At 50.6% G+C, this 27,971-nt stretch overlaps 1 protein-coding gene across 5 annotated transcripts; it reads right to left on the bottom strand.

Annotated features, from left to right (window-relative positions):
- Positions 1-533: 533 nt before the first annotated feature.
- On the bottom strand, positions 534-27,557 carry LOC310670273 (uncharacterized protein). Of its 5 annotated transcripts, none has more exons than XM_083425347.1 (11): positions 27,507-27,557; positions 21,037-22,465; positions 19,047-19,172; positions 16,165-16,263; positions 13,606-13,719; positions 11,477-11,614; positions 10,220-10,399; positions 8,477-8,653; positions 7,548-7,727; positions 4,674-4,758; positions 534-912 (listed from the first exon to the last, which is right to left on the bottom strand). In XM_083425347.1, exons 2-11 carry the CDS (start codon positions 21,961-21,963, stop codon positions 857-859), a joined length of 2,082 nt encoding a protein of 693 aa, XP_083281473.1. In that variant the 5' UTR covers positions 21,964-22,465; positions 27,507-27,557; the 3' UTR covers positions 534-856. The 5 variants fall into 5 exon arrangements, with proteins under 5 accessions (XP_083281473.1, XP_083281471.1, XP_083281474.1 ...); XM_083425345.1 differs by lacking the exon at positions 27,507-27,557 and adding an exon at positions 27,085-27,350; XM_083425348.1 differs by lacking the exon at positions 27,507-27,557 and adding an exon at positions 27,085-27,291 and having other exon boundaries at positions 534-901; positions 4,670-4,758.
- Positions 27,558-27,971: the final 414 nt, after the last annotated feature.

Below are 27,971 nucleotides of genomic sequence, written 5' to 3'. Positions count from 1 at the left end.
CAGGGGGTGGGAAGATGCTGCCTCGCCCGCGGTTGCCCATAAATCACCCCCGAGTTTGAAAGAAGGAGGAGGTGGGGGCACTGGGCGGTAAGCCCTTGTGCGAGTTCTGGAGCTCCCGGATGCCGCTTTCAAGAGCCTCCTATTCTGGGAAGCATGTGAGCAGGATTAGAGCCTAGGTCCGCTCTCCCCTCCTGCAGGTTCCTGCAACTGGTATTCAGAAGCACTCACCCCTGCCAGCATCAGAACAAAAAGACTTCACACTGTGTTAGAAGAAGAAGAAGAAGAAGAAGAGGAGGAGGAGTTTGGATTTGATATCCCACCTTTCACTCCCTTTAAGGAGTCTCAAAGCGGTTAACAGTCTCCTTTCCCTTCCTCCCCCACAACAAACACTCTGTGAGGTGAGTGGGGCTGAGAGACTTCAAAGAAGTGTGACTGGCCGAAGGTCACCCAGCAGCTGCATGTGGAGGAGCAGGGAATCGAACCCAGTTCACCAGATTACGAGACTACCGCTCTTAACCACTACACCACACTGGTTAGATCACTTGTGTATTATTATTTCAGGCAGTGCATTCCTAAGAAAGAGCTCTTGTTGCATGAAGCTTGCACTCTACCATCCCCTCCTATTTCCAATAACTTCACACCCAGGTTAAAAACGCAATCGCAATCAGTGTTCTCTACATTAGCTCCTCTTCCCCAGGAATGAAACAGAAGCTCACCGTCCAATACACCCTTTCTAAAAAAAAAACTGGCAACTCCCCCAGCCCCCGCAGTTTTATGTCTCTCTGTCCAGTGCTTCCGCTGATCAAGTATAATTTCATTTTGTCCAGCATCTCTTCAATTTCCGGAGCACTTGAGGTCAGTCAGGGGTAAGGCTCAGAGAACAGGCAGGAGGCAGGAGAGACTGGCCTGGAACTGGAAAGAAGCAAAACTGTCAGAGCTGTTTTTCTGCGCAAGAGCACCTGAAATTCCCAGCCACTAGTGTTCAGAAGGATTACTGGTAGAGCCTCTTTTAAAGCCATCCACGTTGGGGGCCAGAGAACACCGCAGTCTGTCTATGCACCGTGTGAAAAAGTCCTTTCTTTTGTCTCTTGCCCTGAATTCCCCAACTTTCATCCTCACTGGACATACCCAGGTTCTCGTGTTATGAGAAGCAGGTGCATCTCGACAGATCGCTGTTAATTCGGTGACAGCAAAAGCAAGAGACACAACCTCTGGAAATATTTTAGTCTGTTACCAATCTCTGAAGCTGACTAGTCATAATAATAATAATAATAATAATAATAATAATAATAATAATAATAATAGTACAGTGGTACCTCAGGTTAAGTACTTAATTCGTTCTGGAGGTCCGTTCTTAACCTGAAACTGTTCTTAACCTGAAGCACCACTTTAGCTAATGGGGCCTCCTGCTGCTGCCACACAATTTCTGTTCTCAGCCTGAAGCAAAGTTCTTAACCTGAAGCACTATTTCTGGGTTAGCAGAGTCTGTAACCTGAAGCGTATGTAACCTGAAGTGTATGTAACCCGAGGTACCATTGTAAATTTTATTTATACCCCGCCCTCCCCAGCCAAGACCGGGCTCCAGGCGGCTAACACCAGGTATAAAAACAATTGATTGAAATACAACTTAAAAACAAGATTAAAATACCACATTAAAATGCAGCCTCATTTCAGTAGGAACTCAAATCAAAAACTTTTTTTGGGATGAAAACGTCAAGTCTTCACCAAGGCCAACTATCCAGACTGGTCCCACGTGGGCCAGAAAAAAAAGCCAGGGAAGTCCCCTAAAAGGTGTTCCATCACAGAAGGAGAAAAGGAAAAAGGAAAGGGGGGGAGGGGATCAAGTTGATTCCAGGCGGAACAACTTTTTCTTACAGGTCCTGTGGAAAGGAATCAGATCCTGCAGGGCCCTGGTCTCATGAGTCAGAGCATTCCACCAGGCCGGAGCCAGTGTTGAAAAGGCCCTGGCTCTGGTTGAGACTAAGAGTTCTGTGGCACCCTTAAAAAAAAAGATGATGAAAGCTGAAATCCTACACCCGCTTATCTAGGAGCATGCCTCAATGAGACTTACTTGTGAATAGAATCATAGTGTTGGAAGGGACCCAAAGAGTTATCTAGTCCAGCCCCCTGCATTTCAGGAATCTCAGCTAAAGCAGGTGGACACCCAACCTCTGCTTAAAAACCACCAATGAAGTCTGGATCCAAATTAGGTTACCGTATTTTTCGCTCTATTGGACGCACCGGACCATAGGATGCACTGGATCATAGGAGGGGGAGAACAGGGAAAAAATATTTTTTTCCTTGTTCTCCCCCTCTAAAACAAGGTGCGTTCAAGGTGCATTCACCTGAGCGTGTGGAGCTGGCGGTGGGGGGAAGTGCTGGTTCCCCCCACCGCCAGCCTCAAAGATCCCTGAAGCCTTTGGAGCGCAGCGCCCTGCTGCCCTGCAGAGGCTCTGCGCGCAGCCGTCCCCAAGCTACAAGAGCGGGACGGAGCCCTCCGTCTCACTGTTCTGGCTTGGGAACAGCCTTGCTAGCCTCTGCAGGAGAGCGGGGTGCCTTCACCCCGCTGTCCTGGAAAGGCTTTGCGCGCAGCCGTCCCCAAGCCAGAACAGCGAGACGGAGCCCTCCGTCTCGCTGTTCTGGCTTGGGAACAACCTTGCTGGCCTCTGCAGGAGAGTGGGGTGAAGGCACCCCGCTGCCCTGGAGAGGTTTTGCGCGCAGCCGTCCCCAAGCTAGAACAGTGAGATGGAGCCCTCCGCAGAGCTCCGTCTCCCTGTTCTGCCTTTCGGCTTAGCAGCGCAGCCTGCATTCGCTCTATAGGACGCACACACATTTCCCCTTAATTTTTGGAGGGGAAAAAGTGCGTCCTATAGAGCGAAAAATACGGTACTTATAATAAGGTGACATAGAAAATCAGTGCAAAGTTAGTAAACAGGCAGAGAGGCAGCCCAGTCCATGCACTCTGTACCAGGTATTATGGGTGTGCACACTCCCATCGGCTCATGTGACGCTTATGATCGGGTAGCCGGCAGGTAGAACAACAAGTCAGTGTTTGAGGACAAACATGGCAGAGGTGTTTGGGGAAGAGCAATTGCTCAGTGGTAAGCAAGTCTGCTTTGCACACTGAAGATCCCAGGCCCAATCTTAAGCATCTCCAGGTAGGGCTGGGAAAGGCTCCCCCCCCCCATCTGAAAAAATTGTGCTTCCCTGCCAGCCAGTGCAAACAGTACTGGGGTACATGGACCATCTGGTCTAATTAAGTATGCAAGGTACTTCCCTATGGTCCTTAGAGTGGCCTCTCTTCCGAGACTTCTGTTTATGTGCTACGTGGCCTCCCTGTGCCCTAAGGGATCCCTGACTCTAAAGTCCAGTCGTGGACGACTCTGGGGTTGTGCGCTCATCTCGCTTTACTGGCTGAGGGAGCTGGCATTTGTCCGCAGACAGCTTCCGGATCATGTGGCCAGCATGACTAAGCTGCTTCTGGCAAACCAGAGCAGAGCACGGTAACGCCGTTTACCTTCCCGCTGGAGCGGTACCTATTTATCTACTTGCACTTTGACATGCTTTCGAACTGTTAGGTTGGCAGGAGCAGGGACCGAGCAACGGGAGCTCACCCCGTTGTGGGGATTTGAACCGCCGACCTTCTGACCGGCAAGTCTAGGCTCTGTGGTTTATTCCCACAGTGCCACCCATGTCCCATAGGTAGCCTTCCCCAACTCTCAAGCAACACATGCAGGATGTGGGGTGCATCCTGGTCAGAAAAAAGGTAAAGGTAAAGGACCCCTGGATGGTTAAGCCCAGTCAAAGATGACTATGGGATTGCGGCGCTCATCTCGCTTTCAGGCCAAGGGAGCCGGCGTTTGCCCACAGACAGCTTTCTGGGTCATGTGGCCAGCATGACTAAACCGCTTCTGGCGCAACAGGACACCATGACGGAAGCCAGAGTGCACGGAAATGCCGTTTACCTTCCCGCCACAGTGGTATCTGTTTATCTACTTGCACTGGTGTGCTTTCACACTGCTAGGTTGGCAGGAGCTGGGACTGAGCAACGGGAGCTCACCCCGTCGCGGGGATTCAAACCACCAATCTTCCGATGGCAAGCCCAAGATGCTCAGTGGTTTAGACCACAGCATCCTGGTCTTATTGCCTTGCAAGTAGCGTAACACAGCTTCTCTGAATAAGGCATGCTTGCGGATGCTTCAGGCTCCCAATCAGTTGGAAGATGCTGGAGCAGATGGCAGCACAGCTGTGCCTGCCAGGGCTGATGGGACTCATGGTCCACAACATCTGGAGCGGGGCTGCAGCAGGTTGATGCAGCAGAATGTCTGCCCCCTCTCGCTTCTTTTGAACCTGCTCCACTGGGGCTGCAGCTGGGTGCTTTTTCCCTCCCTCCTGTCTCTACTGCTCTGTTACCTCTTCTGGTTTTGGGAAAGGGCTGTAGCTCTACACTAGAGGAGCCACTTTGCACACAGAAAGTCCCAGCTACAATCTGTGGAATCCGCAACTACGGCTTTGAGAGAATTCGGCAGTGTAGGCAATACCAGGCCAGATAGACCAATAGTCTGACTTGGTATAAAGCGATTGCCAGTGTTCAAATAAGGGTCCGGTGCAAGTTCAGTTGGTTTCTACACACCTTCCCTCCCTGACCCTCTGCACCCCTCCCAGACACATACTTTCTCTCCCTGGCACCTTCTTCAGCCAGAGCTCCTGCAACCTCTGTAGGACCCGGTCCTTCTCCTCTGCCTCTCGCAAAGCTTCCTGCCGGGGATGAAATAATAATAATAATAATAATAATAATAATAATAATAATAATAATAATAATAATAATAATTTATTTGTACCCTGCCCATCTGGCTGGGTTTCCCCAGCCACTCTGGGCGGCTTCCAACAAAGACCAAAAATACACTAAGATGTCACACATTAAAAGCTTCCCTAAACAGGGCTGCCTTCAGATGTCTTCTAAAAGTCTGGTAATTGTTTTTCTCTTTGACATCTGGTGGGAGGGCATTCCACAGGGCAGGCGCCACCACCGAGAAGGCCCTCTGCCTGGTTCCCTGTAGCTTTGCTTCTCGCAATGAGGGAACCGCCAGAAGAGATCGTGATGTCAGAAGCAGCTGTCAGACACATCATCACTGAGGCCATGGGCATGTTTGGGGGAGTGTGCCCCATGGGCAGTGGCGGAGAACGCTCTCCAGCACCCAGGGGGGGACGCACCGCCCAGTGACACACGCACAACGTCCGTATGGACTGTGCATGTGCAGCATCCCGTACGGAATGCGCATGCGGAGCAGCCCATACGGTTGCCGTGCGAGAGGCAGCCTGTACAGACAGTGCGCGAGAGCAGCAGCCCATATGGACGCCCTCTACAGCTAGGGGGAGGCAGGGGCAATCTTGTCACCCCCCCCCCCCGAGTGGCATCCGGGGCGGACTGCCCCCTTCTCCCCCCACTTCGTACGCCCCTGCCCATGGGTGCCACCCCCTCCAGTCATGTCTCTTTCCTATCTCCAGATCAGCAACCCCCACCTCCAGGCAAGACAAAATACACACACACACACAGAGTTTTCTCTGAGCCAAGAAGAAGAAGAGTTTGGATTTGATACCCCGCCTTTCACTCCCTTTAAGGAGTCTCAAAGTGGCTAACATTCTCCTTTCCCTCCCTCCCCCACAACAAACACTCTGTGAGGTGAGTGGGGCTGAGAGACTTCAGAGAAGTGTGACTGGCCCAAAGTCACCCAGCAGCTGCATGTGGAGGAGCGGGGAAGTGAACCCGGTTCACCAGATTACGAGACTACCGCTCTTAACCACTACACCACACTGGCTCTCGCCAAGGGATCTGGGTAAATGTCAGGTCCAGAAGAATTAATCTAAGCTCTGAAAAGCACAGAGAGTGGAAAGAGGAAGTGGGAAAGAGCGTCACCTCTTCCAACTTCCTCCTTCGGCTCTGTGTAGTTTTCAAGGAAGAAGGTGACCCTCCCTCACTGTGTCGTTTGCAAGGGGGCTCTGTGTTTGTTTGTGTGTGTGTGTGTGTGTGTGTGTGTGTGTGCAGGGGTGTCAACTTGAATAAAATATTTTGGGGGGGATAGTATGCCCTGCTCCACATAATAGATGAGAGGACACAGCACATTTGAATGACAATGCCCATGAATTGGGAGGGCGGGCAGGTGGGCTGCACCCCTCAAACATTTTATTGGGAGGGGGGAAATGGACCTCAGGTCCTAGGAGTTGGTGTGTGTGTGTGTGTGGAATTATGGGCACCCATGGGTGCCATACTGGCACTCCCGGTAGCTGAACCTGCTCCATCAAAAAAGTTAAGGTAAAAGTAAAGGACCCCTGGACGGTTAAGTCCAGTCAAAGGCAACTATGGGGTTGCGGCACTCTTCTTGCTTTCAGGCCGAGGGAGCCAGTGTTTGCCCGCAGACAGCTTTCCGGGTCATGTGGCCAGCATGAATAAACCGCTTCTGGCGCAACAGGACACCATGACGGAAGCCAGAGTGCACGGAAATGCTGTTTACCTTCCCGCCACAGTGGTGCCTATTTATCTACTTGCACTGGTGTGCTTTCAAACTGCTAGGTTGGCAGGAGCTGGGACAGAGCAATGGGAGCTCACCCCAAGAGGCTCAGTGGTTTAGACCACAGTGCCACCTGTGTCCTGATGTCAAAAAGTGTAATCCCTATGTCAGCCACTAGATGCTAAGCAAGGAATTAAACCAAGCAAATACCATGTGGTGAAGCAGCTTGCTGGATATCAGAGCAGAAGAAGAAAGCCAGCTTTGAGGACGGGCAGTAAATGTTAGGATGAGCTGAGCAATAAGAAAGAGATTCTTATTGTTGTATTTACTCAGATTTCTTTTTTGTTTTTAAGCTTTGCTATTTTCTTTCTGCCACTGAAGCTGGAAAGATAACAATTAAAAGTCTGGTAAACAAAGGCAGACCTAGCCTGCAGGGAAGAGCTTTTCACAAACCTTGCTGATGAAATATTTAATTTGGATCTATTTTTAAAGTTGGGGGGCGGAAAAGGAAGGCTCCACTTGCCAGCTCCATTTAGTGGGGGAAACGCAACAGGAAGAAGCAGAGCGAGATAATAATGTAATAATGTAATAATACAGCACAGAAGGCAGAGGGCTGCATGTACGTTTCCTATACAGTCATACCTCATGTTACAGTTGCTTCATGTTACGTTCTTTCAGGTTACGTCCCACGGCAACCCAGCAGTACCAGAAAGGGTTACTTCCAGGTTTCGCCACTCGCGCATGCGAGGAAGCGCAAAATGACGTCACACACATGCGCAGAAGCAGTGAATTGCAACCCGCGCATGCACAGATGTGCCGCTGTGGGTTGTGCTCTTTTCATGTCATGAACGGGCCTCCGGAACGGATCCCATACGCAATCAGAGGTACACTGTACACAAATTGTAGTCACAGGATTTTGAGGCTCTAAGGGAAAGTCTGGCAGGTCCACTCAAGGCTCTTGACCTGCTTTTCCATGTCTGGAGCACCCTAGCCTCTTCTTCTCCCAAGAGGCCTTTTTTGAAAACAAAAACTGCTCACCTCCAGGACCTGCTCCTTCACTGCCTCCATCCCCTGCAGCCGTGCAACTTCTGCGCGATGCTCCTCCAGAGATGCAGCAGCCTGGGTGAGCTCCGCCTCTGCCTGCGTCAGGCGCCTGCGCAGCTTCTCCGCTTCCTGCGCCCGTTCTCGGGCATCCTGCGAATGGCGGCGCAGCTGCTCCTGCAACGAGATGGAGAAGATTGAGAATCCCGGCCTTTCCATTATTGTCACCTGGCTGACGTAGGACAAACTTCAGGTTTGTGGGATCTGCTTTGTTGGTTGGCTTGCGACAACCCTAAGGCCTACTAATGAACCTGAGTCAGGTGCAAAAGAGTAGGCAGGAGAGGGGTAAAGGTAAAGGGACCCCTGACCGTTAGGTCCAGTCGTGGCTGACTCTGGGGTTGAGGCGCTCATCTCGCTTTATTGGCCGAGGAAGCAGGCGTACAGCTTCCGGGTCAGGTGGCCAGCATGACTAAGCCGCTTCTGGCGAACCAGAGCAGCGCACGGAAATGCCGTTTACCTTCCCACCAGAGTGGTACCTATTTATCTACTTGCACTTTGACGTGCTTACGAACTGCTAGGTTGGCAGGAGCAGGGACCGAGCAACGGGAGCTCACCCCGTCGCGGGGATTCGAACCGCCAACCTTCTGATCGGCAAGTCTAGGCTCTGTGGTTTAACCCACAGCGCCACCCGCGTCCCTTGGGGTATAGATAATAAATTGTTGTTGTTGTTGTTAACTTCCCCCCCTCCGTTTTGCTTTCTACTGGCTTGGTATGTTATTTATTTTTGTTGCAAATTACTTTTGAATTTATTGTTTTACAAAAGTTCCTCGAGTGAGTAATAAGTTGAATGAATAAATTATATATATATATTCTGGAGATAGTTAAGATCCCACAGAGTGCCCCTGTGTGCTCCTTCTCATTCCTACCTGCAGCTCCTCTTCCGTGGCAGAAGCGGCGTTTTCCACAGCTTCCAGGCGCCTCTGCCACTGGGCTCTGATCTCCTCCTGCTCAGCCAAAGACCGGGCCAGCAAGTCTTCCTTCTCCTGGATCCTCTGGAGCAGCCCTGGGGCGAAGTCGGGGCTCCCGAGGGAATTGGCGAGCGCCTTGGGTGGAGAAATAATAATAATAATAATAAATTAAATTTTATTTATATCCTACCCTCCCCAGCCGAAGCCGGGCTCAGAGCGGCTAACAACAGTAAAATGATACAACATTCTAAAATCATTTCATTATAAAATTAATTCAAATCAGATAAATGGCAACCATTGGGCTAGAGTTCTGTGAGGATTGCCAAAGGAGGGAGTCAGGCTGTGCCCTGGCCAAAGGCCTGGTGGAACAGCTCTGTCTTGCAGGCCCTGCGGAAAGATGTCAAGTCTCTTGTGACAGAGCGTTCCACCAGATCGGGGCCACAGCCGAAAAAGCCCTGGCTCTGGTTGAGGCCACCCTAACCTCACTGTGGCCCAGGACCTCCAAGATGTTTTTGTTTGAAGACCGTAGGTTCCTCTGTGGGGCATACCAGGAGAGGCGGTCCCGTAGGTACGACGGGGACACTTAGGTCTTGCAGGAGAGAGAAAGAAAGGGTGGGACAGGGGACAGGTCCACATCATGCATTAAAGCACATCCAATGTGTGTTTTAATCACATGACATCCCCCACCCAAAGCATCCTGGGTAAACTGTGGTTTGTTAAGGGTACTGGGAATTGCAGCTCTATGACGGGGAAGCTGCCATTCCCAGGATGCTTTGGGAGAAGTCATGTGCTTTAAATGAACGGTGTGCCTGCCCATCTATCTCTCTGTCTGCTCTCCCCAAGAGATAAACCCGCACACCCAATCATCCATATGTCCATGCCTTTGCAAATGTTCCTGACGCAATGAAGATGGCTGACGCCACTTAGAGACTCTTGCAATTAAGTGATATAATTAAGTGATAATGATATATTAATTATATAATTAGAATTAATCATCGAAATAAAAGTAAGTAAATAGCATGGAAAACAAGTACCATAGGAGGACCTCTCAGATATTGGAAGGGCTGCCACACAGAAGAGGGGGAATTTTTTTTGTTTTTTGTTTGCAGGAATAGAGATTATGGACCTCAATTAAAGGTAAAGGGACCCCTGACCATTAGGTCCAGTCGTGGCCTACTCTGGGGTTGTGGCGCTCATCTCACTTTATTGGCTGAGGGAGCCAGCGTACAGCTTCCAGGTCATATGGCCAGCATGACTAAGCCGCTTCTGGCGAACCAGAGCAGCGCACGGAAACGCCGTTTAGCTTCCCGCCAGAGCGGTACCTATTTATCTACTTGCAGTTTGAGGTGCTTTCGAACGGCTAGGTGGGTAGGAGCAGGGATTGAGCAATGGGAGCTCACCCCGTCACGGGGATTCGAACTGCCAACCTTCTGATCGGCAAGTCCTAGGCTCTGTGGTTTAACCCACAGCGCCACCGGTGTCCCTCAATTACAGGAGGGTAAATTTCAGTTGAACATTAAGAGAAAGGTTTTGGGTCCCCTCCAGACCTGTGTTCCATTGTGTGTGTGATGGCTGGTGCTCACAGTGGTATCAGGGAGATCGCACATTTGCTTCGCACGTGTTAAATATCAAAAGTCCTGTGGCATTCTAGCATTGCCAAGGAGGAGAGGCCATGAGGACTAGAAACCTAGCAGTAGCTACCTCCACATCCTTGGTGCTGCTGGTGAGCGCTTCCTGGAGGGCTTTGATTAAGGCTTCCTTCTCCTTCAAGGCCAGGAGCAAAGTTTGGTCCCGCTGCTGCCAGGATCCGCGGGTCGAGGCGGAGAGGGATTCCAGCCGCTGGATCTCCCGATCCTTCTGATGCAGCACCTCGCGCAAAGCCTGGGGGAAGAGGGGCAATTGCCAAGGGTAGACAAGACAAATCCCCAGAACAGGAGAAAGCAGTATTATTTTCACGGATCCTCCTTTGTCCTCGCAGAAACAACCGTGTCATAGGAGGTGCCGTCTCTTAGCAACCATAGAATCCTGACTGCTAAACCCAGCAAACTTTTTGTATCAGGGATTGTCTGTCTAACCCTGGAAAAATCCAGATTAATTACCCCCAGCAAATAATGGGCTATTAAAAAAATGTTTGTAAATGTCATGTGATTTTTTTTTTTTTAAATTGACATACTAGAAGGAAAGATGTGAGAAGCAAACAAGACTAAGTGAGAACACAAGTTAGTGAAATGGGCTGAATTTCCCATGATGCCACGCTGCTCCCCACATCCTTCCCCACAAAGCAAAGGCCTACCCTACGTTTATCTGAAATGTCAGGTCAATGTGCCTTTGCAGCCAAGAGGGCTAGAAACTTAGTTCTTGGTTGTTCGTTTGCTGAAACCCAAAAGTCCCAAGCTATCAGGGTTTATCCAGAATTCCATTCAGAAAGAAACATAGCCCAAAATTAAACATAAATAAATAGAAATATATATATATATGCATATAGATATACCGTATTTTTCGTCCTATAGGACGCACTTTTTCCCCTCCAAAAATGAAGGGGAAATCTGTGTGCGTCTATGGGGCGAATACAGGCTTTCGCTGAAGCTTGGAGAGCTTTCAGCAAGCTTCTCCCCAGCGCCAGCCCCACAAGCTCGGGGGACAGAGGGGAGGCGGAGCGCCGCCATGCCGCTGTTCCCCGACCTGGTTTGCTTTCCCTGACCTGGTTTTTTGGGGGGAAATAAAGGGGGAAAAATTTCCTTTATTCCCTCCCCCAAAAACTAGGTGCGTCCTATGGGACGGAGCGTCCTATGGGACGAAAAATACGGTATATTTAAAATCACCAGCCTTGCCCACGGGAGAGGCCAGGACTCAGATTAGTTTTCCCACTGTGTTGCAGTGCAAATAACTTCCCACCACATTGTCCTTAGTTTTGGGCCCCTCCTCCCTCGATCACAGTACCCCTCTCTCCGTTCATACATGCAAGGTCTCCTCTCCTGTGCGGAGGGCAGCGCCAAGTCTTGCCAGGTCGGCATCTTTGTCCTTCAGCGCCTCTTGAAGGTGCCTCACCTCACGGTGCACAGACTCCAACGCCAGGAAGTGACCGGACACGGTCTTCTGTCAGGGCAAAGAGAAGGAGACAAAATGAAGACTCCCCAGGAGCTGCCTTACTCTGCCTTACATATGGGATGGGAAGAAGACAGATCAGGATCGATTCCCCCCCGTCTGTGGAATGTTCTCCCCGGGGAAGTTCGCCTGGCGCCTTCATTACACACCTTCAAGCGCCAGGCAAAAACGTTCCTTTAACCAGGCCCTTGGTTGATCTGTTTGACATCCTATATACAGTCAAGAAGGACACTGACAAACTTGTTCAAGAAGGACACTGACAAACTGGAACGTGTCCATAGGAGGGCAACCAAAATGGTCAAAGGCCTGGAAACGATGCCTTATGAGGAACGGCTAAGGGAGCTGGGCATGTTTAGCCTGGAGAAGAGGAAGTTAAGTGGTGATATGATAGCCTTGTTCAAATATATAAAAGGATGTCACATAGAGGAGGGAGAAAGGTTGTTTTCTGCTGCTCCCGAGAAGCGGACACGGAGCAATGGATCCAAACTACAAGAAAGAAGATTCCACCTAAACATTAGGAAGAACTTCCTGACAGTAAGAGCTGTTTGACAGTGGAATTTGCTGCCAAGGAGTGTGGTGGAGTCTCCTTCTTTGGAGGTCTTTAAGCAGAGGCTTGACAACCATATGTCAGGAGCACTCTGATGGTGTTTCCTGCTTGGCAGGGGGTTGGACTCGATGGCCCTTGTGGTCTCTTCCAACTCTATGATTCTATGATTCTATATCTCATGTTGCGTCCGCTTCAGGTTGCAGACTGCCAAAACCCGGAAGTACCGGAATGGGTTACTTCTGGGTTGTGCAGTTGCGCATGCGCAGAAGCGCTAAATCATGTTTTGCACATGCGCAGAAGCACCGAATTGCAACCTGTGCATGCGCAGACGCGGGTTGCAAATGCTGCAGGTTGCATCCTGCATGGATCACGTTCACAACCCAAGCGTCCACGGTATACTCTTTTAAAATGTAGCTCTTTTCTGGGGGGGTGTTATTGGGTTGTTATCTTTATTCGGAATATATATGTTGTGATCTTTTCTATCAACCGCCCTGAGACCTCCAGGTACCCCTGACCATTAGGTCCAGTTGTGGACAACTCTGGGGTTGCAAGCTCATCTCACTCTATAGGCTGAGGGAGCCGGCGTTTGTCTGCAGACAGCATCCAGGTCATGTGGTCAGCATGACTAAGCCACTTCTGGTGAAACCAGAGCAGCACATGGAAACGCGGTACCTATTTATCTACTTGCACTGGTGTGCTTTCAAACTGCTAGGTGGGCAGGAGCAGGGATTGAACAATGGGCGCTCACCCTATCGCAAGGATTCGGACCACCAACCTTCTGATCAGCAAGCCCTAGGCTCTGTGGTTTAGACCATAGCGCCACCTGCGTCCTCCGGGTATAGGGTGGTATATAAACTCAATTAACAACAACAACAACAACAACAATATTGGTAGGTCCCAGGAGGACTGGCAGTAGATCAAAAGGAGTTTTGATTCCCAAGTTCCAAAGCAGCAAAAACCGTCTCAGACTGATCCATACATTTAAAGCAGATTAAACAGAAATTTAATGCACATGACTTTTCCCCAAACAATCCTGGAATGAACTGTAGTTTGTTTAGGGCGCTGGGAATTGTAGCTCTGTGAGGGGGGGGGAAACTACAGTTCCCAAGATTATTTGAGGGAAGCCAAGTACGTTACATGCGCTTTGAATAGATGGTGTGGATGCGGCCTAATAAACTTATTGCGGCACAAGCTTTCATGGGTCGCATGTGCATTTAAAACACTCTCACGCCACTTTAACAGTCACTGCTTTCCCCCAGAGTGTCCTGGGAGATGTAGCTGGTTAATGGTGCTGACTGCATAGACCTCCAATCCCAAGCACCCGTAAAACTAAAGTTCCCAGGATTCTCCATGGCTGTTAAAGTGGAAATTGGATGTGTAGATCGTGATGCTCAGTGATCAGGGTCCTATTTCTGGCTCCATGCACTCCCGTTACCTCTAAGGCCTGGTCTCTCTCCTTCAGGCGATGGGCCATTTGCTTTATCTGGGTTTCCAGCATGGAGGGCTTGACTCCCGGAGGGCCAAGAGACTGCAAGAGGATAAGACAGTCCTGGGGAAGAGAAAGAGGGTGACAGAGAGAGAGAGAGAGAGAGAGAGAGAGAGAGAGAGCTTTATGCTGAGGAGCTGAAATCCTTTCCTACGTCCTACCCATTCCCTTTTAAAAATTATTTTATTTATAATCTTCAATTTCATACATTTCAATAACTTCGCAATCATTTTAACTTCTATGCTGCTTTATATTTTATTTACGTTTTTCAGGTTCATACATTTCTCTAATTTTACAATCATTTTAATATTTCAAACCTAACTTCCTTCCCCCCCCCTTTCTGCGGTTCCTTAAAATTATTTTTAGTATTTTCTGCATATCCAAATTAACTTAATTTGCTCATTTATTCATTTACTTTAAATATATAGTCTTATAAAACTGCAGGTTATAACAATAATCCTGCTGACGCTCTTATCTGTTTATAGTTTATTTGTAAATATTCAATAAACCATTTCCATTCTTTTATAAAAAGTTTGCTATCTTGATTTCTTATTTTTTCAGTAAGTTTTGCCATTTCTGCATATTTCACAAGTTTTCGTATCTATTCTTCTTTTCCTGGGACTTCTTCTTTCCATTTTTGGGCAAGTAACATTTTTGCCGCTGTAGTCGCATACATGAATAAATTTCGATAGTCTGGGTATACCCTATATAGTGGTACCTCGGGTTACATACGCTTCAGGTTACAGACTCCACTAACCCAGAAATATTACCTCGGGTTAAGAACTTTGCTTCAGGATGAGAACAGAAATTGCGTGGCGGCAGCAGGAGGCCCCATTAGCTAAAGTGGTGCTTCAGGTTAAGAACAGTTTCAGGTTAAGAACAGACCTCCGGAACAAATTAAGTACTTAACCCGAGGTACCACTGTAATTCCCAAAAGGAAGGCTTCTGGATTGTTGTTTTTTTACAAATGTCATTTTAAACATCTTTTTCAATTCATTATATATCATTTCCCAGTACAAAAACCACCATGTCCTGCCCATTGCCATTTGAGGTATTGGAAGGTATTAGTTAACTTTGGGGGGGAAATATTTTCTGAAATCTTAACCCATCCTTATTCCAGGGAGCTCAAAGCAGCACACAAAATTATGCACATTTTAATCCTCACAACAACCCTGTGAAGTAGGTTAGGCCGGGAGCACACCACTGGCTCAAGCAAGCTCAGCAAGCGTCCCGGCAGGGGAGAATTTGAACCGGGGCAACCTTGGTTCTCAAAACAGGCAGAAATCCACCTTTGAAGCCGTCCCAAGACTCAGTCCTTCTCTATTCTCAATCTAGGCATGCAAGAGTCCTTATAAAAGGTCAATGAGACATTCCAGCAAGGGGGTAAAATCACTCAAGGGAGATGCGAATCCGGGCTGGGGAGGAGCATTGGTCTGAGGAGAGTCCTGAGGGCCACTCAGAGAAGAAGTTCCTCAGTGGTACTTCTAAAGTTCATGCCAAAAACCCCCCACCTCTCTCCCACAACACAAGAAGAACAAGGTGAAGCAACTTTGGTAAAAAGAATTTTTAAAAAGGCCACTGAAACAGCACATCAGCGCCAAAATGCCTCAGAGAATAAAAAGGTCTTTGCCATAAAAATGGAATGTTCCACAAATACAGGACTAATCCCCTCACAAGCCCTGTTCTTGCACTGCTGTCCTTTAAATGTCTCTGGCGGGCAGCACCCAAAGAAAGGTATCAGTAAAAAAGGTAAAGGACACCTGGATGGGACCTCAGCCCCTAGGAGTTGGGGTGTGTGTGTGTGTAATTATGGGCACCCATGGGTGCCACACTGGCACTCCCTGTAGCTGAACCTGCTCCATCAAAAAATGTAAGGTAAAGGACCCCTGGACGGTTAAGTCCAATCAAAGGCAACTATGGGGTTGTGGCGCTCATCTCACTTTCAGGCCAAGGGAGATGGCGTTTGTCCACAGACAGCTTTCCGGGTCATGTGGCCAGCAGGACTAAACCGCTTCTGGCGTAACGGGACACTGTGATGGAAGCCAGAGCACACGGAAACACCATTTATTGCTGCAGTGGTACCTATTTATCTACTTGCACTGGCATGCTTTCAAACTACTAGGTTGGCAGAATGAACTCACTCCGTCGCAGGGATTTGAACCGCTGACCTTCCGATAGACAAGCCCAAGAAGCTCGGTGGTTTAGACCACAGGGCCACCCAGAGAAAGCTATCAGAGAACCACCAATAGAGGGTCTGAGGAGACCCGTGCAGAAAAAGGTATTAGGGGTTGTGACAAAAAACAGCAGTCCCAGTCAGGTTCCCCATTCTGCGTAAGAAGAGCCCTGCAGGATCAGGCCCAGCCAGTTTCCTGTTCTCACTGTGGCTGACCGGATGCCTCCATGGGAAGCCTGCACCTCCAATTCATCCTTTTCACCCGCTTGAGAGATTCAGATGGGCCACTCCATCACAGCATGGGATGCCAAGGTTTTTTTTCTCTCTCTCCTCACCTGTAAGGCCCTTTCCTTGCTCTGCAGACACCTTGCCAGCCGCTGAATCAGCCGTTCTTGGCTACTGGCGGCCTTCAACTCCGGTGAAATCCCAGCCTCCTAATATTCGGGAATGAAACGAAACAACAGTTTTGAACAAATTCTGAGGTAGGCCCAAGAGGGCAGGGAAGGGAGCAAAAAGGAAACAGTGACCAGGTCCTAACATCAAGAGACAGTGCTAAACCAAGGTGTGGCAACCTGCTTTTCACCGAATCAGAACTGAGTGCTTTTCACTGAGTCTATTCAACCCAGTACTGTCAACTCTGACCGGCAGCAGCTGTCTAGTTTTTCAGGCAGCAGCTTTACCCAGCCTGACCTGGAAAAGCCATGGACTGGGGCCTTCATAATGCAATGCAGATGCTCCATCACTGAGCTACTATGATCAGACATTTTGCTACCCAAGGGAAAATAAAAAGAAGGTGATCCCCATCCACTTTCCCAGGCTGGCAGCACATTCTTACTTCAACAATAGAAATGGGACAGCGCCCTTCACTGCCTCCACCAGACACAGGAGAAATGGCCTAGCTTAGGGTGTGTGCAGAACTCTGCCCTCCAATATCACACCACCACTGGCTCAGGGATGTCCTGAGAAGAGAACTCCGCAATAGTTGTAATAATAGGTAAAGGTAAAAAGGGAAAGGACCCCTGGACGGTTAGGTCCAGTCAAAGGCAACTATGGGGTTGCAGCGCTCATCTCACTTCAGGCCGAGGGAGCCGGTGTTTGCCCACAGACAGCTTTCTGGGTCATGTGGCCAGCAGGGCTAAACTGCTTCTGGCGCAATGGGACACCGTGACGGAAACCAGAGCACACAGAAACACCACTTACCTTCCCGCCACAGCAGTACCTATTTATCTACTTGCACTGGTGTGCTTTCGAACTGCTCCTTCGGCAGGAGCTGGGACAGAGGAATGGGAGCTCACCCCATTGCGGGAATTCGAACCACTGACCTTCTAATCAGCAAGTCCTAGGCTCTGTGGTTTAACCCACAGCGCCACCCACGTCCCTGCAGTTGTTACAATAATATTTTTTGGGAGGGATTGGCATCTGTCTGTCTCAAGAGGCAATGGAGTGCGCCTCCAGGGGTGAAGTCAAACCGCTGGAGAATCACAGCGCCTGCTGTGGCTGCAGAGACTAGTAATCTGTAACTGCTGCCTCATGTGCTGTTTTTGCAGCACCCAAGTCACCTCCCCAGGGTGCAAGGCTGGGCCACATCTCTGGAAGTCCTTGGCTGCCCAGATGACAAGACCCTCCTCTTGACTTCTCTGATGTGGTCGAAAAGAAAGTAGAGCAAGATGTTTGGCGCCACCCTGACTGCAGGAGTTGCTGGAAGGAGGCGTTCAAAGCAACACCCAACCATCTTAGGGATTCCACTCTGGATTTACTCTGTAGCCTTTTTATTATTCAATTATATCCCACCCTTCTTCCCAAAGGTGCCCAGCGCAGCTGACACCCCCTTAGTTGGTAAGAGGATGTTGCAAGCGTCATAGCTCAGTGGTGGAACATCCGCTTTGCATGCACAAGGTCCCAGGTTCAATCCCCGGCGTCTCCAGGCAGCCTGGGAGAGGTTCCTGTCTAACAAATAATAATTCATAATAATAATAATAATTTATTATTTATACCCCACCCATCTGGCTGGGTTTCCCCAGCCACTCTGGGCGGCTTCCAACAAAACACTAAAATACAATAATCTGTTAAACATTAAAAGCTTCCCTAAACAGGGCTGCCATCAGATGTCTTCTAAAAGCTTGGTAGTTATTTTTCTCTTTGACATCTGGTGGGAGGGCGTTCCACAGGGCAGGTGCCACTACCAAGAAGGCCCTCTGCCTGGTTCCCTGTAACTTGGCTTCTCGCAGGGAAGGAACCGCCAGAAGGCCCTCGGCGCTGGACCTCAGTGTCCAGGCTGAACGATGGGGGCGGAGAAGCTCCTTCAGGTATACTGGACCAAGGCTGGGATGAACTGTAGTTTGTTTAGGGTACAGGGAATTGTTTCTCTGTGAGGGGGGGAACTACAGTTCCCAAGATTCTTTGAGGGAAGTCAAGTGTTTTACATGCACTGCTGCATTCTGGATTAGTTGTAGTTTCCGAGTCACCTTCAAAGGTAGCCCCACATAGAGCGCATTGCAGGAGTCCAAGCGAGAGATAACTAGAGCATGCACCACTCTGGCGAGACAGTCTGCGGGCAGGTAGAGTCTCAGCCTGCGTACCAGATGGAGCTGATAAACAGCTGCCCTGGACACAGAATTGACCTGCGCCTCCATGGACAGCTGTGAGTCCAGAATGACCCCCAGGCTGCACACCTGGCTCTTCAGGGGCACAGTTACCCCATTCAGGACCAAGGAGTCCTCCACACCCGCCCGTCTCCTGTCCCCCAAAAACAGTACTTCTGTCTTGGTAGGATTCAACCTCAATCTGTTAGCCGCCATCCATCCTCCAACCGCCTCCAGACACTCACACAGGACCCTCACCACCTTCACTGGTTCTGATTTGAAAGAGAGGTAGAGCTGGGTATCATCCGCATACTGATGGACACCCAGCCCAAACCCCCTGATGATCTCTCCCAGCGGCTGCATGTAGATGTTGAAAAGCATGGGGCACAGGAGGAAGGAGTGGAATCACTGTATAACATTTCCCCCAGCTCCCAGCCCCTCTAGGCGGTCCTAGAGGGACAACAACAGCTAACAAAAGCAGCTACCGGCCAGTGCAATCCTGAGCTAGATGATGCCAAGGTCTGACTCGACAGAAGGCTCCAGAGCTCCCTATGCGCAGCTTGCAATTTGGGAGCGAAGCAAAGGCTGCCATGGACAGTTTTCCCTCCCCTGCCCCCAAAACAAAATGGCTCTACCGGCTTCACGTCCTCTCCCAGCTTCTCCTGAAAGCTCCTGAGTTCTTCTTCGGCAGCCTCAAGGCGCTGCTTCAGGTTCTCATAGGCCCCTTGGACATCCTGTTGCAGCATCTGCTGAACTTGGAACTAAGGGAAAGGAAACAGGGTTAGACCGGGAGGATTCCTGGGTGGCAAGATCTATGCGGGTGAGAGGGCTTGCCAGGCCTCAAGTCCTCACCAGGGGTGTGCCCCCTACTTAGGGTCCCATGGGGAAAGGGAGGAATAAAACCGCAAGTTTCGGGGCCAGAATCAAGCAGACAGGCTGCTTTTGTGTTGGATACTCTTGCCGCATTTCCCCACCAGAAACCGCCTCTTAACTTCTAGGCTTCTCCAAGGAGCTGAAGGCAGCATGCATTGCTCTTCTCGTCTCCATTTTACCCACAGAAGAACCCTGCAAGGTAGGTTCGGCTGAGAGGACGCATCTGGCCCAAGGTCAGCCATGGCTGGGTGAGAATTTGGACCCAGTATGCACCATGGTTTGCTTCAACAGTTCCTGGGTTATCTCAGAAATGAGCAGACAAAGTATGGTTTATTTCATGGGTAGGCAAGCTAAGGCCCGAGGGCAGGATCCGGCCCAATCGCTTTCTAAATCCAGCCTGTGGACAGTCCAGGAATCAGCATGTTTTTACATGAGTGGAATGTGTCCTTTAATTCAAAATGCATCTCTGGATTATTTGTGGCGCCTGCCTGGTGTTTTTAGATGAGTAGAATGTGTGTTTTTACAGTGGTACCTCGGGTTACATACGCTTCAGGTTACAGACTCCGCTAACCCAGAACTAGTACCTCAGGTTAAGAACTTTGCTTCAGGTTGTGAACAGAAATCGTGCTCCGGCGGCACGGCAGCAGCGGGAGGCCCCATTAGCTAAAGTGGTGCTTCAGGTTAAGAAGGGTTTCAGGTTAAGAACGGACCTCCAGAATGAATTAAGTACTTAACCACTGTATTTAAAACACATATTTGGGTTATTTGTGGGGCATAGGAATTCGTTCATTTTTTTAAAAAAAATATATAGTCTGGCCCCCCCACAAGGTCTGAAGGACAGTGGACCGGCCCTCTACTGGAAAAGTTTGCTGACCCCTGGTTTATTTCCTCAAGGTTTGTTTTGTCCCCCACCCCCCGCAAGCTGGTTCTACCTCTTTAGTTTGGTGGGTGTTTAGGAGGTTCATAAGCCAATAACAAACTACAGCCTCATGTTGTGGTTGCTGGCATCAAACAAACCATGGTTAAATCTGACATCCACACACGCAACATGCCGTGGTCTGGCTAGATGCAGAGGAATGCTGGCAGGCACCAGTTGGGGGACCCCCGAGGGAAGAAGACTTAGAGCCCAGGGAGAGATGGTGGGATGATGATGAGTGGTCAGAGCAAGAAGAGGGAGCAGACTAGGAAGAGGAGGGTTGGAAGCTGAAAAGGCAACAGGGTTTAGTGAGCAGGAAGAAGCTGCGGCAGAGAGCAGTCCGGAATCAGGAGAGGAGGCAAGAGGCAGAGATGAGTCAGGCTGGTGAAGAGTCCAGAAGGTCTCCCCGCTCCTGCTGTGACAAGGTCTCCTCCCTGCAGTCTCCCAGGACCCGAAGAGGTATGAAGAGAGAGGAGCACAGACAGGCAAGACGGCAGAGTCTCAGATTGCTTGGGAAGGACCCAGGAGAGAAGGAAACTTAAGGAGCTGTGGGAAGGCAGGAATATTTAATCTTGGCCTCATGGGGCCAAGATCTACCAAGAAGAATGGCTGCGCTCATGAGGCCTGGCTGTCCTGAGCAGGCCTTCTTTCTTCTAATAAAGAGTTAACTTCATATACTCAGTGTGATTTATTGCGGCCTGGCTCCCTGACAGCTTAGCTCAGAAATATGCTACACCATTAAAGCAGTTTTGCTGCACGGATCCTTGAGCTGGAATGATTTAAGCAGAGATCCTCAGAGAAGACCTCACCTGCCTGCCTCTCTTTCTGCCTCTTACCTTCGACCCCAGCGGCAGGAACTCATCCACCATCTCTTCAAAGGCCTCCTCTCCCAAGGGGCTCTCCCTCCGAGGAGTGGGCACATGCCTGTTCCTGGCCAGCACCGGGATCTTGCTGCCCGCCGGCACCCGCAGCTGTTTCCTCTCAATGCCCCTCAGTGCCCTCAGAGCCTCCCAGGCCACGTCTGTCTCTGGCAGAGTGTGCAGAGTGTCCAACGACAGCATCGAGCAAGACTCGGAGTCTCCCAAGCTCTGCGAGCGGAGCGAGGCACGGGATCCGGCGCGGTGGACCGTGGGCATGCTCTGCGACTTGTCCCGGCAGAGGGGGAAGCCGGGAGACAGCACCCCCAGCCGCCTCGGGGTCCGGCACACCCACTCGTAATCCGAATCCTCCACCCGGAGCCCGTGGCAGCTGCGGCACTGCCGCGACCGGCAGGGCGTCCCCGGGCAGCTGCCGTCGGCGTCCCCGGCCCAGCACTCATACTGAGAGAGGGCCATGTCGTCCTGCAGGAGGCGCTGGTATCGCACGTGGGGCAGATCCGCGATGCTGGCGGAGATCTCTTGGCCCACGTAGGAGAACGTGGCGCCGGCATCCTCCGGGAACCGCTGCGCGTGGATGTGGCGGAGGGTGCGAGCCAGCTGGTCTTTCTCTGAGAGCAGGCGTTGGAGGCGGTCGATGGACAGGGCTTGCACCCGGGCGATGACGGTGTCAAAACGGTACACCCGGCCCAAGGCCTGGGCGCATTTCCCACACAAGAACTCCCCCCGCCCATCGCCGCGCTGGGGAGGCTCCCGGCTGAGGACGTAGGACAGCACCACCTGCAGGTCAGGGCGCGAGCCGCCCCCACTGCGGCTGAAGAGCCATCGCCGGTGGTTGCCGCGAAGCACCGCGCCGCAGAGGCGGCAGAAATTGTTGAGGCTCTCCATGGGTTCAGAGGCGAGGGGCAGGGGAAGGAAATCCTGCGCTCTTCTGAGCCTCCATGAAGTCCCTGGCAGCTGTAAATCACTGCAAGAGCTGGAACTTCGATAACTTTTCTGTATTCAACAACCTGCTCAGGCTAAGCCCAAGAATGTTTCCGGATTGGTTTTTCTGGATCCTCAAAGCCTGTATTTCATTCTCTCCAAAATTCTAATTGTAGCTTCCTTACTACAGTGTTCTGGTCGTGTCTCGGTCCAGATAGTACCTGGGCTTTTGTTTCAGGAGCACTCAAGATTTCTTGATCTGGGCCTCTTAAGGTCTAGTCTGCCTCCCCAATGGAAATCGGAAAGCCAGGTTCTAGTTTCTCGGCTTCAACTCTGAGTAAGACGACAACAGAAATACCTACTGATGGATCAGCTTGGCTTCCTCTGTTCCTGCTCCCAATGGCTCATATCATTTATCAAGACCATTGCTTGCCAAATTCATCCAAATGCAATATGCCAGAAGCACCTGCAGGCAAAGAATATATTTTACAAATACACACCCAGGATTAGAAACAAAAAAAAAACCAGACCAACCAGAAACTTCATGAACTAAAAAAACAGTCTGTAATTTCCCAGGAAGGTGGAGGGCTGGGGTGGGGGAAGAGAGTACATTCTTTCTCCTCACCACCCAGAGCTGTGAAAGCACGCAAACGGGATATTTGCACACAGAGAGTAACACACCAAGTATTCTCATGTTTTTCCGAGAGAGGGAAAAAAGAGCATGTTTCTAGTCCTGGTTTTTAAACTGCTTTAAAGATTACAACTTGAAGGCCGGAATCAACGCAAGTTAATAAATAGTTCAAATTCAAGAAGAATATCACCACTGGCATACATTTATTCTGACAGCGGAACCTGTTTTATTCTTGCTGTGAAACTAGGCTTTGTCATAAGGGAGGTGTACACATGTGAACCAAATGAACACCACTTAAATCCTAGGTATGAAACCAAAACTTGCTTGTCTAGCCTCTCAAAGACTGGGAAAGTGCTTCTCTGTAGTTGAAAGTGTGACTCCCAAGGAACGTGATGGACAGCTATGATCCAACAGCCAAGAGGTCCATAGAATCATAGATGTATAAAATTGTGGAGTTGGAAGGGACCCTGAGGGTCATCTAGTCCAACCCCCTGCAATGCAGGAATCATTTGCCCAAGGTGGGGCTTGAACCCACAACCCTGAGATTATGAGCCTAATGCTCTACCGACTGAGCTACCACAGCAGATACACCCAACAGCAAAAATCATTAGGGCTGTAAAGCTTGTTAAGCAGTGTACTGTATGTGTGTATGTATGTGTATTTAATTGTTTTATGACTTTATTTTGTTAACAGCTTTTGTCTTAGGCAGCTTTAGGAGGGGATTAGACAAATTCTTAGAGGAAAATACTCTCTGTGGGTGGCACTGTGGGTTAAACCACACAGGCTAGGACATGCCGATCAGAAGGTTGGCGGTTCGAATCCCTGCGACGGAGTGAGCTGCCGTTGCTCGGTCCCTGCTCCTGCCAACCTAGCAGTTCGTAAGCACGTCAAAGTGCAAGTAGATAAATAGGTACCACTCCGGCAGGAAGGTAAACGGCGTTTCCGTGCACTGCTCTGGTTCGCCAGAAGCAGCTTAGTCCTGCTGGCCACATGACCCGGAAGCTGTACGCCGGCTCCCTCAGCCCATAAAGCGAGATGAGCGCCGCAACCCCAGAGTCGGCCATGACTGGACCTAATGGCCAGGGGTCCCCTTTACCTTTACCTTTATCAGAGGCAATAATACTTCTAAATACCAGTTGCTGGAAACTACAGGAGAGGAATCAAAGACTCACAGAATAGTGGAGCTGGAAGGAACCCTGAGGATAATTTAGTCCAGCCCCCTGCAATGCAGGAATATGCAGCTGTCCCTTACGGGGACTGAACCTGCAACCTTGGCATTATCAGCACCTCGCTCTAACCAACTGAGCTATCCAGGACTGTGAGAGTTCTCTTGTGCTCAGGTGCCCCTTGCTGGCTTCCCACACAGGCATCCGGTTGGCCACTGTGAGAACAGAATGCTGGACTGGACTTTGGCCTGGAATGGGTCTTGTTTGTGAGTTTCCCATAGATATCTGTGAGAAAAGGATGTTGGGCTAGATCATGGGTAGGCAAACTAAGGCCTGGGGGCTGGATCCGGCCCAATCCCCTTCTAAATCCGGCCCATGGGCAGTCCGGGTATCAGCGTGTTTTTACATGAGTAGAATGTGTGCTTTTATTTAAAATGCATCTCTGGGTTACAGTGCTACCTCAAGTTACATACGCTTCAGGTTACATACCCTTCAGGTTACAGACTCTGCTAACCCAGAAATAGTATCTCAGGTTAAGAACTTTGCTTCAGGTTGAGAACAGAAATCATGCTCCGGCGGCAGCAGGAGGCCCCATTAGCTAAAGTGGTGCTTCAGGTTAAGAACAGTTTCAGGTTAAGAACGGACCTCTGGAACGAATTAAGTACTTAACCTGAGGTACCACTACATTTTTGGGGCCTGCCTGGTGTTTTTACATGAGTAGAGTGTGTGCTTTTATTTAAAATGCATCTCTGAGTTATTTGTGGGGCTTAGGAATTCATTCATTCCCCCCCCCCAAAAAAATATAGTCCGGCCCCCACAAGGTCTGAGGGACAGTGGACCGGCCCCCTGCTGAAAAAGTTTGCTGACCTCTGGGCTAGATGTTCCTTTGCCCTGATCCAGCAATTTTCTTATGTTCTTATCAACCAGTGTCTCCTGCAGAAAAGCTCCCTTTCCCCAGGCACAACAGGTGGGCTGGTGGCTATGAATCAAGAAAGCAGAAGATTGGCTTCTCTGGTGCCCGGAAATCCGGCTCTAAACTCACTGTACACACACTGTACCTTTTGAGCATCTTGCTTCTCCCAAATAATCCTGGGAACTGTAGCTTGTCCTGTGCAGAACTACAGCTCCCAGCCTTCTCTGGGGAAAGTTACATGCATTAAGCATCTGGTGCGTATGTAGCCTCGGTCTCGGGATCAAGACATCCGAAAGGGGACCAGGGGAAAAACAGGGACAGATGGCGATTGATTTTTTTCAGAGGCGGGAAGGGAGAGTAATAAATCCACACACACAAGAGAAGCAATCTTCTCACTCCTGGAAGCAGCTACCCTAAGCAAGAATATAAGGACAGGACATATCGCTTCCGTCAAGCTCCCTTCAGCTTACAAAGCCAACCAGAGATAGCAAGCAGGATTTGTGGGGCACCTTTAAGAACAAAACAAAAAACCCGTCCATTTTTTAAATCAGGGGATATTGTTTTGCAGGCCGAGGGACCCACATGCTATCTGACTAATCAGGTTCCAGCCCATAAATTTATCAGACCCTCGTCACTTTGCTTGTCCAGGATTTCTGCCCCAAGAAACCAGTAGCAACCACCTTGCTGGAATTTTGCCTCCCCCCCCCCACAAGCCCACAGAGCCTAGGACTTGCCGATAAGAAGGTCGGCGGTTCGAATCCCCGCAATGGGGTGAGCTCCCATTGCTCGGTCCCTGCTCCTGCCAACCTAGCAGTTCGAAAGCACACCAGTGCAAGTAGATAAATAGGTACCGCTCTGGCGGGAAGGTAAACGGCATTTCTGTGCACTGCTCTGGTTCACCAGAAGCGGCTTAGTCATGCTGGCCACATGACCCGGAAGCTGTACACCGGCTCCCTCGGCCAGTAAAGCAAGATGAGTGCCATAACCCCAGATTTGGCCACGACTGAACCTAACGGTCAGGGGTCCCTTTACCTTTACACTGACTGGCAGTTGTTCTCCAGGGGAATGCAGTAGATTGAACCTGGATTGTTCTTCATGCAAAAGCATGTTCCCCTAAGCTACTGCAGCCCATCTGCTCCTGCTGAGGTATCTTCTTACCTGGGGAGCCTTCCTGACCAACGTCCCTCCTCCACGGAAGAGGACCCAGGAGTCCTGGTGAGGCATATTGCTTCTCCAGCGTGGACTTTGCGTTCTAGTTTCACTCTGTACTGATTTGCTCCCTCGGCCATTGCAGGCGTCTCTGGGCCACCTCCCCTCCACCACGCACCTTTCGACCCCAGGCTGCTGTGCTTACCTGTGCAGGGAGGCTGGCTGCACCGTTCGCCCTCCATTAGCTGTGACACATCATCTCTCCCTTACCTGCCGCTGCTCCACCCCGAGCAAAGTGCAGCCAGCACACCTGGCGGACACCTGAGCCCGCCTCCAAGGGAGGAACGCCCACACTCAGGCATCCCGGACCGGTTCTTCCTTACCGGAGCCTCTCCCCGCCCTCATCAGACTTCCCCTCCCCGCCCCACGCGCAGGGAGAACTTGAGAGCTAGCTCCTCTCCCTCGGACCAGAGCAGGCCAGGCACTCCTGTCTTCCACTGCCTCCCGCAGTTTGGTCAAACTCATGCTGGTAGCCTCAAGAACACTGTCCAACCATCTCGTCCTCTGTCGTCCCCTTCTCCTTGTGCCCTCCATCTTTCCCAACATCAGGGTCTTTTCCAGGGAGTCTGCTCTTCTCATGAGGTGGCCAAAGTATTGGAGCCTCAGCTTCAGGATCTGTCCCCCACCCCCACCCTAACAGGCAGAAATCCACCAGGTGAAGCCTTCCTCGTCGCATCTCCACGCCAGGAGAGCAAGCTGCACCCGGCCAACTGCTGTCTGCCTGACCAAGCACAGAAGCCCATCTCTCTGCAAAAAGGACGCTAAAATCGAAGTGCCCCACTTTCCCAAGAACCCGGGCAATCCTGGCTCCCAAATCCGCCCCCCCCAGCTTTAGTGTGTGTTCTAAATCGGACGCGTCTTCTAAAGCACATCCGAACCCCCTATATATATATATATATTCCTGGGAATTGTAGATTGCCCATCGCAGAGCTACAGCTCCCAGCGCCCTCAAACTACACTGCGCAATACTTGTGTGTGCACAGCGCGCGCGCTTTAAATGCACGGTGTTCCAACTTCCATTAAAAGTAACCCATTTCCCCCTTTTTACGCACGGCGTTGCTACAAATCAGAGCACTCGGTGGCCCCGTTAGAAGATCGGCCCAGAGAGAGGACATGAAAACCTCTTTCTTTCTTTCTTCCTTTCTTTCTTTTTGTGCTTGGCTTACCTCGCTCTCTGTGCTATTTTTCTCCGGACAAAGTTCGTCCCCGTCCTTTTCCCCTTTAAAGGGCATCTTCTCCCTCGCTCTCCCCTCCCCCCCCCCCCCCCCGCGCTGCTAATTGCCTTGCGGGCGAGGTTTGCAGCCAACAAGCCACTTAAACGGACCATGTGATGGGGCGCGCTAAAAGGATTTGCCCGGGCTAATCCACTCCTCCGTCTGGCTGCCCAGCTGGAAAGGGTGCTTGTTTTCCCTGACCCTACCTTCCTCCCTCCGTCCCTCCCCTCCCGGAACCCCGCGGAGCAGGAACCGTAGCAGGACGCCTGGGTTCTCCCTTCGGAAGGCTCCGAAAGCAACAACTTCAGAGCTGAAACCTCTCCATGGAGCGGGGAAAGGGTGCTGTTTAACACACACACTCCGCGTTTCCATACCCGGTCGCTAGGGGGCGGCGGTGCTGCGACGCCGCTTGGTATCCTCACCGAGGACTAGTGACTTAACCTGGCGGCAGGATCGACCAAGGCGTGGGGCCGGGACTTTGTGCCACGTCGCACCCTTCACTCGTGTTGACATTAGCTCCAGCCACGTAAGCCGTCGGCCCTGAATTCTCTCACGCCCAAACCTCCCCTGCGAAAGCGCCATTCATTCGTAAAGCAAAGGGAGCCGGGTGCCCGCGCGCAATAAATGCTGGAAGAGATGTCCAGTTTCCCTCTTGGCCTCCAGAGAGCTCAGGAGTCCCGGATTCCACCCCACCCACCACCCTCATGCCTATTTAGAGATCAGTGTAAATTCTGCTCATGCTGGACTTTCCTGCTTTTTACGCATGGGTTGCTACTATGGAATGTGACAAGCAAAAAATGGCCACTGGCTTCTAAAACTAATCCACTCCCGCAGGGCAG

This window comes from Podarcis tiliguerta, assembly GCF_965153285.1.
Source record: "Podarcis tiliguerta genome assembly, chromosome: 2".
NCBI lineage: Eukaryota > Metazoa > Chordata > Lepidosauria > Squamata > Lacertidae > Podarcis > Podarcis tiliguerta.
Note: the sequence above shows the minus strand (reverse complement) of the source record. Positions and strands in the feature narration are given on the sequence as shown.

Coding starts and splice junctions, on each gene's coding strand:
- LOC310670273 (XM_083425347.1), bottom strand. CDS start 21,963: ATGGAGAGCCTCAACAATTTCTGCCGCCTCTGCGGCGCGGTGCTTCGC. Junction 8,654..10,219: donor GCAGCACCAAGGATGTGGAG/GTAGCTACTGCT, acceptor TCTCCACCCAAG/GCGCTCGCCAATTCCCTCGG. Junction 913..4,673: donor GAAGGTGCCAGGGAGAGAAA/GTATGTGTCTGG, acceptor GCTTCTTTCCAG/TTCCAGGCCAGTCTCTCCTG.